Source organism: Caloenas nicobarica, chromosome Z, assembly GCF_036013445.1.
Source record: "Caloenas nicobarica isolate bCalNic1 chromosome Z, bCalNic1.hap1, whole genome shotgun sequence".
Lineage (NCBI taxonomy): Eukaryota > Metazoa > Chordata > Aves > Columbiformes > Columbidae > Caloenas > Caloenas nicobarica.
In genome coordinates, this window is record NC_088284.1 from 2,552,202 (window position 1) to 2,566,020 (window position 13,819).

Here is a 13,819-nt window from a genome sequence, read left to right on the forward strand (position 1 = left end):
CGGTTCCCTAAGCTCATAGCACTCAACCCACAATCTGTTGAGCTTGCAAACAAGGATGGGTTTTCTTGAATGTGTTGTCACATTGGCTTCTTACCTTCACAAACCCCACTGGACTCTCTTCTACCCAAGTGCCAGCTTTTCTTCTTCTCCTTCATGACTAGACTAGTATGTACTTATTAGTGGTAAGTGTTTCATAGAATCATTTTGGTTGGAAGAGACCTTCAAGATCATTGAGTTCAACCATTACCCCACCTCGGGCACCAGCCCGTGTCCCTGAGAACCTCATCTGTGTGTATTTTCAACCCCTGCAGGGACGGTGACTCCAGCACCGCTCTGGGCAGCCTGTTCCAATGCCCCACAGCCCTTTGGGGAAGAAATTGTTCCCCAGATCCAACCTCAACCTCCCCTGGCGCAACTTGAGGCTGTTTCCTCTGGTCCTGTCACTTCCAGCCACCATGGGCTCTTCGATCACGGGATATGAGGAAAGATGAGGAGTCCTGCGGGGCATAGATTTGTATCTGTGGAGTAGAGTAGGAGAAGAACACAGCCTTTAAACTCATGTGTTGTCCTTAACACGAGACCCGTGAGATTCAAGTGGTGCCTCTAGCTCTGAGCTCGGAATCAGGCAGCAAAACTTTATTTAAATTTCTTCTGCTTACCTGTGCCATCAGTGAAGGCAAATAAATCTGGAAATACAGCATCTAAAGCATAATAAATCAGAAAACACAAGTAATTTTCATGCATTTTTACAAGAGTAGCTCCCTCGAGGCCCTTTTTCAGATTGAGGTGATTTTTTTGCATTAAAAAAAAGGCAGTTTCACCATAGGAGGGTGCTACTTTTTAAACCGATGGCTGCAGGAGGACACCAAGCATACAAATGACTTTGTGGTCGTTGTTGGCTCCTTACTCCCCATAATTAGTCAAGGGAGATGCCATTGCCTAGCTGCAAGATCCATAACAATGTCCTTCACCTTGACTGAATCATTGTCCTACTCATTAGCAGTGATCCCTTTCTCCTTCCTACATGCTACTAAGGCTTTTTTCAGTAGTTAATTTGAACATGTTATCACAACCTTCATGTCCTGCATGAATAGCATATAGAATAGAATATAAAATAGAATATAGAATAGAATGTAGAATAGAATATAGAACAGAATGAACAACCTAAAAATCTGTTTGAGAAAAGGCACCTTGGTTATTTGTTGAGGCCAATTAACCCCCCCTGGGTTGTATCTGTCTTCACAGGACTCTCAGCACTAGGGCAAATTAAAAAAACAATATTTTTTAAAAAAGCTGTGAAGTCCATATCCACAAAATAAAGAGTGTAAACAGCCACATTTGGCACCAGTTCCTCAGCTCGCCATCCCCACAGAGATAAGGCTGCAGTCTGGCATTGCGCACTCCGGCTGGAGAGGTTTTGACTGTCATTTCACGTTTCGCTCATCGAGACAAATAAATTGGATTTCCTGCATGTAACGGGGCAGCTGCTGCTCACCTCACGGCAGGATTCCTCTGTTTGCTGTGGTTTTAAATACTTAAGGAGGGAGTACGTCCATCAGAGGGTAGGTTTTTCCAGTTTGGGGAGATTAAGGGCGCCGAAGGTCTGCAGGCTCAATAGGGGCGTTAGTCAGCACGTCCTGAACCTCGGGCAGATAAGGGTTCGCTTCCGAGGCTACCCTGATCGGAGAGTTAACGGTTGGTGACAGCAAGTCTGCCTCTTGTTCTGAAGTCATTGTTATCTTTTTTTTTTTTTTTTTGGTAATATTTACAGGCCTGTCTCGCTCAGATTTTAAAAAAGGACAAACTCTAAAGGAGATCTTCCTCCAGGGGTGCTCGGGCGGAGGAAGGATGTTGGGGCTTGGCATGTCAGCCCGTGTGGGAGGGACCGGAGGAGGATGTTGGCTCCGACTTTGTGGCTGCTCTTATATAAAATTCAAACCTTATAGAAACAAGCCACGAGGTGCCTTTTGCACGAGGAAATGTGTAGTAGACATCAGCCTAATGGAAGGTGTTCAACTCAATGGGGAGATCAGGGTCTTGTTTCCCTTGTTGATACACAAAGCCAAAGTCTAGGCGCTGGTTTAAACCTCTGTGCAGTGATAACAGAGAAGAGCTTGGTCCCAGTTGTCCAAAATAATGTTCTTTTTGGCTTGGTGGGTTGTTTTGGATGCTGCTGTAGCCTCGCACCGATTTCCAGTGACAGCATGTCTGGGACCTCCGTCACTGGAAAAATATGCGAACTTGAATCACTCTGCTCTTCTCCTGCCACCTTTTGCGTTGGGGGAATTTGTTCTACACAACTAAATGAGAAGACAAACAATTGGGACGTTGCTATAACTCTGAATTTTGGTTGAAAGCAGGTGGGTGAAAACAAGAGTTTCGACCTCTTGATCTTCTGCCTCCAAGCTTCAACTGGATAATCCCAAGGCTGTGTTAGGGCAGCAGAGAGGGCCCATGTGGGTAGTCTCGAAAAGGAAAAATCCTTTAAAACTATGAAATTAATGTGGTTTAGGCTGTCAGTCACCCTTCTTTCCCATCTCAGAGCCTGAAGAGCAAGGAGATGAAAATCAGTGCAAAGAAAATCAGTGCATAGGTCACCAACTCTCCACCCGCAAGCTCAAGGTGGGACAATTTGTAAAGGCGGACGGTGAAATCTCCAGCTCCTTTTGAGAGTGGAGGAAGAAAAATCTAACCCTGGGCATGACAATTCCTAGAAAAAAAGTCAAAAATTGGTAATATTGACATATTAGGAAGCTGGGTCAGAGTTTTTACATGGTCCAGACAAGCGAGTCCCTCTTGTAGCAAGGCGTTCTTGCTCCGGCGCTTTACCAAAACACAAAAATATGGGTTGCGTTGTTGAAATTTAACAGTTTCTTTAATTGCAAACACCCTGGGCCCATTTTGCGTTGCTGGTTGTGTGGCCTACACCATGGCAAGTGTTTAATTTGCATAATTTCTGAGGGTTTGGTGAGACTAGAAGAGAAGAGGTTTATCTGGGCTTTGGTTTAGCACGATGGGATCGTGATTAGCCCAGGTGGAGCAGTCGTCGGTGAGGTTATATTAATATTTCCATGATGAACAACATTCCTCGTATTTTAAAGTAGTCTGCTATCAAACTCAGAACAGCTGCTGTGACTTAAACAGTAGCACTCGCTGCTAGAAATTTAAAATATATAGTTGGCTCTAAAATTTGCATAGATTCACCGTGTCTTTGAGTATATAGCTACACGTTAGTATATATTGATTATTCAGCAGGATTATTTTCTCCAAACCCTCCGTTGTTCATAAACCCTTTTAAAACTATTCAGGTGAGTTTTTCTTTATTGTGAAAGTTTAATAAATTAAATCAATCAGATTAAAAATGTGTGATTTGCTTTTCAGAGAATAATTAGCAGGTTGTTGCCTCTGATGTGAAAACTGGAATATTGGTCGGCATTTATAACATTGGTTTTGTTTTAAAAAATGGTTGATGAAGGGAGCATGGATCTGTAATTTTTATCCAGAAGCTGGAGGAGAATTTCTAGCCCAGATACACGAGTTAACTCTTTCTTCTCTTCACCTAAAAGACTTTGCCTTTTTAACGCCTACTTTACCCTCCTTGGAGTTCCTCAGCGTTGTTGCAAATAATTAAATTGTATGGGAGGAATTATTTTGATTTCTGGCAAGTCCTGAACCATAAAATTTTAATTTTGAGATTTACAAAATTCATGATGTCCAAGCCCTTCTTTACAGGTCCTACTAAACCCTCATTGACTTAATTGTGACTTGTAGCAGCGTGCAAAATCTACTCCTAATCTTATCACCTTTTTTTAGCAACTATATGAATCTTCTGTATAAAGTTGGCAGCAAATGATTGATTTCTAGAAGCATTCCATTTTCAATGCAAATATTTCTTGCAAATATGCTCATTTTCATCTTCCTTAGCACCAGTAAAAATAAAGTCTGCTGTTAAAAAATATGAGTTTTCTGCAAATCCCATGGTAAGAAGACTTATACATCCACTTCGTATCAATAAAAGTTTTCTGATAAGTTCATCCCCATTTGTGTAGTGGTGCCCTTTAATGCAACTGAGAAGTGGGTCCAGGGATTATTCTGGTTTTTTTTTTTTTCAGATTTTAATTCCCTAAATTCAAAAGCACGCAAAGGATTTTCCATATTTATCCAAGTAGTCGGTACGTGTACATAATGGGATCCCATGCTCAAGCGAGGTCAAGCACCACAATCATTTTTGTGAGCTGATCAGTAGTTTTTTCATTCCATATGTTTAGACCTTTTCTTGTTGTTGTTTTTTTGGTTTTTTTTTTAAATTTCAATTTTGACAACATTCCTCATTTTTACCTGTTGACATTTTCAGGTTGGATGGATGTAATTTTTTTGTTGATGGTATCTCATCTACACGTTGTAAAGCCTAAAGTATAATTATATATTTTGGCCTCTAGTCCTTTTTTTCTTATTATTTGCCAAAGCCAGCATATATTGTACTTTCTGCAGTGCTGCAAACAGCCCTATAATGTTCCCATTGCCGTTCCCTGGCTCTGTCTGGTCTCCGAGATATTAAGCTGTTATCTTGGAAATCTTCTGAAATAAATGTATATTCGTCTAAACAACATGGTATACAGAATAATCCTGACATGACAAGCAAATTTTAATTATAAATCCTTAAATTGTGATGTGTAATATGATGTTATGTAGAGGTTAATGGTGCTTAACAGTGCGTTAATATGTGAGTCCTGCTTTAGTCTTTCGTTTTCTTAATCGTTTCTTCCTGTCCAAAAGTTTCCATGTAAACACAATATCCACAAACCTGCTTTCTCAAATTTAAGGAATTGGGGGGGGGATCAGGTGTTGGGGTGACACATTTTCAGCTAGTTTTGCTGACCAGGAGTCTAATTTATTTACTGTCGTCTTTAGAAGTAGTCAACAAGTCAGATGTTTCTGAGGTCGCCTCATCCTAAGCTCAAATTTATACTTTTTGTACAGTATATATGGAATTTGTGCAGATTAACAACTCTATATGAAAACAAAAATAATTTCTATGGTGTGATTTGAAGTTTTTGCTATTTATCAGCAATATTTCCAAGCTGCAAGGAAAACAGGATATAGATATGTGCATCCCTGACTTTCTAGAAGGACTTTAAAGCTGTCGGCATTTGCCAGCCTATCCTGGAAATACAATATTTTTTATTTTCAGCAATGTGGTGCTTCGCAAACTTCTGCACCCTGGCAGGTTTACTGCAAATATTTCACTTCTTAAAATCATTGCGTCTTTACCAGGAAACATTTAGGCACAGCTGTTTGGTTGATTTTTCCAAAATTGACCAACATTTTTCTTAAAATTACAATTTCTGAACTCTCAACAGAGGCGTATCTGCTTCTCTGGTGGTGGTTCAAGTCATACAGTTCAAATTCGCTGTGCATTTATTTTCCTGTGGTTGTGCAAACCTTTATTCTGAGTGATCTGAAAACTGAAATTGCATCTCAACAATCCTAAATTGGCTAAAAGTGTTGATTCCTCTATAGATAAATCTTCCCCACCCTTTTGCACCAGGAGGATTGTACCTCATTAGGTGGCCATGGGTTACTGATTGAATTTTTGTATTTTACTCCCTGGGAAAAATGTCATTTTCTAATACACTGGCGATATTTCGCCCGTGCTTACATTGTCTTCGACCTGTTCTTCTCATCTTGAGTTTTCTGTTTCGAAACCTCCCAACACGCTCCGAGCCGCTTGGGTTCTTCTCTGACGTTAAATTTGTACCTATTCCTCCCGCGGATCTTCGAACGAGACGCACACGTCGTGCTTCGTCGAGCAGGTTTCCTGTTTGCATCCTTCATCTCCCCACCATCGTCTCCTGTTGGGCCGCCGGTGCCTCAAACCTGAGAAGACAACAAAGATGATATCGGGCAGGTGTGGTGTAACCCATGCAGATATTTCACCCAAGCCACATCGACTCTGGGTCTTAAGTCAGAGAGAAACAGTGTAGACGCGAACCAGAGAAAGACGAAATGGCGTTATCGCTTCAGAAGAATTAAATAATTGCAAAAATTCAGTGTATCAGTATCTTAGGACAAGTACTTAGAAGTTTTCTTCCATAAATTGTGCTCTGCCAAAGCACTTAAGTGCCTACATTTATATAAAAATACATTAAAATAGATTAAAAAGTTAAATATATGAATGTTTTTATATATATCAATACCACGAACAATATAGCAGCCATGACTGTAGAGCTGTTTTCAAAACCATCAGCCATTAATTTGGCCAGATTTCATTGTGGATTCTGGATTTGGCAGGCAAATACAAATTTTCTCCCTCAACCCAAACTAGTTACAGTTTGGTATGTTCAATGCAAGGCATGTTTTAGGACTAAACTTTGCTGGGGTGAAAAAATCATTATTGCACCTATAATAACAACTTGTTATGGTGCTGAATCTGAACCCTTATATTTTTTTGCTTTGCCAGTTGATGTATTTTGCTAAAAAGGTCGAATCCTGCAGATGCTCCCCAGGCAATACTGCTATATTTAACTGAAGCAATACGAAACACGTAATTTGCCAACGTGTCATTAGGTTACCAAACAAGATTCATGGTAAGCTTTTCAAATTCACACAAATCCCATTTTCAGAAAGACTTTGAAGCTTCATATTGATGGCGAGTTAACGTGAATTTTACTCTCAAATGTGTTCAGACTCCTTTGGAAATGGCACTTTTCTCCTAAACCGGTCACACACTTCTGAAAATACTGACTCGCGTTGATGATTTCTGTTTCAGAAACCAGCATTTCAAACCGAGGACTTGAGGAAAAGAGGATTCTCCAGTTTTATGTTAATCCAATTCTTTGGTTTTGTTCTTTTTCCATGGTGACTGCCCTGTTTTTTTGACGAGGGCAGCTTTATATCCAGTAAAGGGGATTTTTTTTATTTAATATATGGCTCAAGTAGCTCAAATGCCACCGAGTTGCCTGGATCTGTGCCAGGGGCTGTTGTCTGGCACCGATGCTATCATCCTTATCGTTAACTGCAAAAAAAATATACAATAAACAAAAAAAATAACAATGTCGTTGAACTTTTGCGGTAGGGGAGTTATTGCCGTTCAGTTCTGCATCTGTTCATCGGACTTCCTGTGGTTTTTCATCGAATCGTGTGATTGACGGAGCAGACAGTCTGCAAAGTTTTTGGTGTGTCTAGTTTTATACGCTCATCCCGACCACTAAAAGTCTGACTTCTGCTTTGTCTGGCAGAAGAAAACGAGATAAGGTGCCGCGATGGGTTGATTCACCAGAGCTGATAAGTGTTGTCCGTATTTAAATTGTGCCATTCAAATCCTCACGTTACCTCCAGCTCTGGAAGTTTCAAGTATTGCCTCGGGTCAGTTTGTGTTAAACCGGCTGGGGTTGTCTCTGCTCCGGTAACAACTGGAGAAAAATGCAAATAACGGCTCCGCTGGACTCACTTATGGCAGGGCAATGAGTTCAAAAGCCTAAATAGTGAAGCGTGTGGGTCATGAAGAATTTGTCCGTCTTTCCCGAACAAAAAGCTGTGAAGGAAAAAAAAAAAATAATTATTTATCCCATGCCAAGATGTTTCCTCTGTTATTAGGATTACTGTTTAAGATGCTTTAGGTTGGTCCCTCTTTTCAGAAAGTGCTAAAAATCTCGTTCATTTGGGCGTCACACAGCAAAAGTTCCCAATCGCTCATTTGGAAGCAGAATGTGCAGGAGACCAAGAGCACAGAGCTGAATTTAAACATTCCTTGAATTACTGTCTGTCCAAAATCTTAAAGTTTTATGGCATTTGTCAACATTTTTGTGTGGTGTTTAACCCTTGCTGTGATAAGTTGTTTTAAAGTCAATCTGATAAAGCAGAAATGCTTTAAAGTTACTTTGATTTAATGATTTTGAATGTTAACAGATGTTGTTTTCGGTGAATACCCCAGTAGTGAAACAGTATGGAGAGGTTTTTTATTTTAACAGTGGTAAATCTTGCAAGACAGAGTCTGGTGCAGAAGTTCTCTCCATGCTTGAGCCTCTAGAATTTCTCATTTTAATCCATGAGAAGCCATAGTCACCACCCAACCATGGATCATTGCAGCTGGGTGCGAATTACCAACCTGGAAATCAAGTTTTCCATGTCTTGTTAGCAATGCATTGAGCTATCTTGGGTCTACTGTTCAGAGGGACCATCAGAAAAAGACAATTTCTGCCATTACTTCTTTTTATAAAGATAGGTTTGATTTTTTTTAATATAATGGCAACGTGTATTATATCTCTCCTTAAAAATCTCCTTATCCTTGTCTACATTTGCACGATAGAACTGCAGACTGTTTGAGGTATATGTTGAATGTGAGAGAGTCTGGGCTGATGGCAATGAGTTACAGTCTTTAATCTAAAATTGATTATTAAATTGCTACGGTATGATCACAATAGATGGCAACGTTGATCACTCTGAAGAAAAGCTTAATAATAAAATCAATGCATGACTGTTATTGCCTGACAATATGAATGCTATCTGATTTATTTTGGGCTTTTCATCCAGCAGAGATAATGGGATAGGAAGAGCTGAGCATCTCAGATGTAGCTATTGGAATTTCTAAGACAATTTAACCTACTGTTTTAAAGCTTCAGATATTTGTTAAGTCCTGAATAGTCCCAAACCAGAGTGTCTGCAAACACCAGTCACTATAATCTGTGATCCTGAAGGCGTAAAACAGTTGTCTGTGTTTAATTCAGCTCAAATTAGTGTCTTTAATCACTTTTTTTCCCCTTCCCTCGCAGAAGAACTACTCCAGGCTGCATTTGGGGTGCAGAACAACGGCTGCGTGAGGGTTTCGCTCTGCTAGGAAATGTTGCGGCGGTTTAATCCTGAGGTTTAACCATTTGTTCTGCTGATGCAATGCCGAACCGAACGTGTTCCTGTCTGCACCAGCCACAAGTCAGGAAGCGTTTAGGAGGGAAGTGGGGAAGGTTACACTGAGGAGAAACAGAGTAGAATATCGAGTTTAAAAAATAATAATAATTAAAATCTACATGAGGGCTTGACTAGAGTGAGGGTTAATCTGATGAAAGAATCGTGGTGTCCTGAGAAGAGGGATGGGGTGGCAGAGGGGGAAAGCAGGTAGAGCTCGAAGACTTGGAGCCAAGATGGGAAGGGACAGGGGACGGTAATGAAAAGGAGAATCTCACAAAGCTGATAAATAACAAGAAAACTTGAGTATAAAATAAAAAGATACGCTAAAGAGAGATCGTGAAGATACAGCGGAAGGGAGCTGGGGATGGGAGTAGGGCAGAAAACAGGGAATTAGAGATGGGGGTGAGTGTTGGGGGTAAGATACCTAAGAGTGAGGAAACAGAGTGATGTGGAAGATTAAACAAACTGGTCCAAACAGACGAGGGGAGGAGGGGTTGTAGAGAGGTGGTAGAAGCGGGTTTAGGGGCACAGAAGGGTGATGGGAGCTTCTTGACCACAAACTGCATGTCTGACGCAGGAAACGAAACTTGCTGATGTACCTTAGAGGTTCTGGGCTTTGAACTCAACAGGAGTTTTATGTAGAAGCGACTTTAACAACCTCATTTTTGAGCTGCCTTCGTTTCTTCCTTTCCGTGCTTAAAAGGGGCCTGTGAGAAAGATGGGGACAGACTTTTGAGCAGGGCCTGTTGCGATAGGACAAGGGGTGATGGTTTTAAACTGAAGGAGGGAGATTCAGGCTGGACATGAGGAAGGAATTGTTGGCCTGAGGGTGGTGAGAGCCTGTCCCAGGTTGGGCAGAGAGGTGGTGGCTGAACCATCCCTGGAGACATCCCAGGCCAGGCTGGACGGGGCTCTGAGCAACCTGAGCTGGTGCAGATGTCCCTGCTCATGGCAGGGGGGGCACTGGGGGGGCTTTGAAGGTCCCTTCAACCCAAACCATCTGTGATTCTATTCTGTAATTCTTAAACTAAGGTGACAGTACTGGAAACAGCACTTTCCTCCTTCCCTCCCTCATTGCTCTAGGGATGAGCTCCCCACATGTTCCAAAGTCATGGAGTACAATAGTGACAGCCACACCGATGGCCAAAATGCTTCCTCCCAGGGGAAATATTGGTGTCCATCTATGAAGAGCTGTGGTGAAGGACCTGACCGCAGCATCAGCCAAACTACAGCAGCTCCAGAACTTTGGAGCATGCTGGAAGATAACACCAATGTCCTCATCAGTCATGGAATTATTAAATAGTTTGGATTTGAAAGGACCTTCAAAACTCATCCAGTCCAACCCCTGCCGCCCAGATCAGGTTGCTCAGAGCCTAGTTGAATGAAGCTGTCTATGGAGACGCATTTGTCATACAGGAGATGGCACCTTTTTGGCTTGGTGTAAATTGCACACTTGGGATTTGCACCAAACTCCTCTAGTAACAGAAGCAACACAAAGAAGGAGGAGGGTAGTTACTATGTTCTCTGACTCCAAAAATACAAATAACCTGTGTAAAAATTAAATTAACAACCCTGAAAGCCAAGAAATGCCCTTTGAAAAGAGACTGTTCCAACCCGAAGGGTCTTGTACCCTGAACACAAGGAAACGGGACACTGGAACCTCAAGAAAAATGATCGGGTTATCCCTTCATTATTAATGGGCAAAGAGGCTTCTTGGCCATCGCTGTGCTTGTTCTGATCATGTCACACCAGAAGAGTTTATTCTTAGTCTTAGCCACAGCCTTATAAATAATAAAATGGGTCGTGTTTTATCTTACCCCAGTGATCATTGTCACGCGGCTTTTAACTGAGGCTCTGCCAAGCTCTTGGCACAGGCAACGTTTAGAAGTAGATGAAACGATTGAAGAGCACAGAACAAAAGTAGGCTCAGCTCTTCCCCCAAACACGCGCTTACCGAGAGGGCACGCAGTGGGTTTGCCGTGTATGTGCTGCTTTGGGAGGGGAAAAATGAGAGAAAATTGGAAAATAAGGTCTATGTGGTTACAACCTTAGAGGCTGAGGTGGGATAGATACATGACATGTTGCAGTTGAGGAGCTTCAAGGGTTTTAGACCTCTTTTTTTTTGCTGTTAGAGTCATTCTGTGTGTTCCTCAGCAATGGGAAAGCCAAGGCACGGAGGTAATGACCTACCCAAAAATACAGAGCAAAGTTGGAAGTGGCCTCCAGGAGCCCATCCATGGAGCCACGCTTCCCACCGTGCTTCTTGAAGAGCATTTCTCTCCTGGAAACTGCTGCATCCAGAAAGTCTTTGAGAATTAGAAGGAAAAAGTCAATTTGTTGGATTCTTGAAAATATATCACAGGCTGTGTTTATTCTTATGGTCTTTCCAAAGGATTCTCCTGCTCCTCCTGCTAAGGAGCTTGGTACAATTAATAGCAAAATGCTTTTTAGGGAAAACTGCAATAAACAGGTGTGTACGTGTACAAGTCTGATTTTGTGGGGCTGCTAAAACTGACGGTTTTCCTTAAGACCTTTGTGTTTTGTAAAGGATTCACATGTTTAGTCTTTGTTAAGTGCCAAATTAAGCGTGATCAACAGTGAAAGGGTTGAATACAACATGCCAATGTAGCATTCGGTACAAAGAAGAAATTACAATTTTTTTTTTTATCCCATAGATATTTTCCTTTGGGTCTAATGGTTCAGTTCCTTCCATTATTTTTTTTCACCAAACCTCTTCAGTGTTTACATGGGCTGCGTGTTTGCAAACAGAAATGCAAACCTTCCCTTAGTGGACTTTGCTTTCTCATTGCAGAAGTTCCCTGAGCTGAAGTTCAAGTACGTGGAGGAGGAGCAGCCTGAGGAATTCTTCATCCCCTACGTTTGGTCCTTGGTCTACAACTCCGCTGTGGCCCTGTACTGGAACCCGCATGAAATCCAGCTCTTCACCATGGACTCCGGCTGAAGGAGATGCCCCAATCAAGCCAACTCAACTCTTGTCTTCTTCCAGAAAATGAAATTCCGCACGGCGTGTGAATATGTGACCCCTTCCAGCGTGCACCCTCTGACCCCAAAGCTTACGGAGAATGATGCTCGTCGCTAGTGTACAGTCCAACATTGATATTTCGGAAGCAGATTGCCACCAACACGCTGGAGACAGACTGTGATGTGAGGAACTGAGGGCTTGTAGGCAACCTTGTATTTATAATCTTATAACCTAGAGCTTGTTTGATGAAAATGAGGCCTTACACATAGGGGATGACGTTACTACCACCCACAAACCTGATTGTTCTTTTAACTTTGTGGGGTAAATGAGGAAAGAGATTGCAGACTTTTGATTTGGAAGTTGTATTTTCATTTCTTTCGAGTGAGGCAGCTTTGTTGGGTCAAGCTTTCTATGGTCTGTTGGATTCTGCCATGAGTTGCTCGTTACCTAATCCCATGCTTTTTTTTTTTTTATTTTGGGCACTTAATTGGTGTCTACGCTGTCATCTGAGTGAACTCGCAAGCAGCACATTAATCAGATTAGCTCCCAGGCAGATTCAAAACACTTGATTTAGGTGTCAAAATGTTTGTGGGAGGATTTTCAATAGCAAGTCTTTTTTTTTTTTCCTGTTTGTTTGACTGGCAAATATTCTATCGAGGGCTAGAAACACCAGCTTGAAGAGTCAAGTCCCTTATAGACTTGTTTTACTGTGCTAAAGTTGTTCTTGGAAATTGAACATGTTGAGGGGGAAAAATATCTCCAAAGAAAATAGTTAAAAGATTGTAAGATAGGCCAACATCCCGTAAAACTGTGTAATGGCGACGGTGTCATGGGGATCCTTGAAAAAGCTGTGTTGAAAATCCCGTTTGCTATTAAAGGTTTTACGGCAGAAGTATAAATTTATCTCAATGTAGAATACTTCTCTTCGTTGTTATTTTCAAGTGTCCTTTCCTGATACACCTGTTTCCGCAGTTGGAAGAACACAAGAAATGGCTCAACCTGATTTGAAAATAACATTTTTTTCGAAATAAGGATCATTTTTTGCTCTGGGGAGGCTCCCGATGTTGCCCGTTGCACATGCGTGTGAACGCAAATCCCACATGCCACTATGTGGAGAATTGTCAGCAGTGCATTGCATGCCAAAATATAAAATATGGAGGAATTCGGTCCTAAACATACGTGGCAACCCCCGGTGCTCACTGCCTGCTTCAGCATGTTCTGTTTATTGACCTGAAGAATTCAATCCTTCGAGTGGCTTTAAATAGAATTTCTTGCACCTTTATTTTTTTGCCCTGAAGGATGCGCTAGGATTGTACTTTAATCTGCTTATTTAGAGGTGGGAAGTTGATTTGAGTCCTACACAAATGGAAACGTTGGCTTTAAAAAAAAAGCAAGCAGCTTTCTGAACTTATTTAAATATAACTCCAAAGCAACATAAACAGCCTAGGAGCATTTAGGAAAAAACTTTTGAGGAGAAAAGGCAATAGTAAGACTGGAAATGCAGTGTTTCTTAGGAAAATGTGAGAAATGAATGAACCGTGAGTGAGCTGCACATAAGTTTATGCTGGTTTTTGGATTTATGTGGGGATTTTTTTTGGTCTTTGAGCAGACGTCAAAGGGGATCGACTCTTCCTGGTTATTGCAGTGATCTGTAATTTTGTTTTTATTAAAAGGCCGAGAGTGTTTGTGAGTCAGCAGAGCTGTCCAGCCTCAGGAAGGTCAGGCTGAAGATGCACTTTTAACCTGTGGATTCAGTTTTCATCTGTCTTAAGCTGCCCCATGAGCACTTGAACTTGGCCCTAGAAGAGCACCCTCCACCCCGGAGGGTGGAGAACTTCATGAGAAAGGGTTCAGGCAGAGCAGATGTTTATCAGCTTCGAGAGAACCTGGCTTTTTTTCTTTGAAAAGGGCTTTTTTTTATCTAAGAGAAGA

General features: G+C 41.6%; 1 protein-coding gene across 2 annotated transcripts in view; it reads left to right on the top strand.

Moving 5' to 3' along the window:
- The window catches only part of DYM (dymeclin), a 188,636-nt gene extending 175,840 nt beyond the window's left edge, over positions 1-12,796 (top strand). For both annotated transcript variants that reach the window (XM_065656605.1, XM_065656606.1), the window contains one exon: positions 11,717-12,796. In XM_065656605.1, coding sequence (XP_065512677.1) covers positions 11,717-11,866 — 150 coding nt within the window. In that variant the 3' untranslated portion in view covers positions 11,867-12,796. The remainder of the gene's footprint in view (positions 1-11,716) is intronic.
- The last annotated feature ends 1,023 nt before the right edge of the window (positions 12,797-13,819 follow it).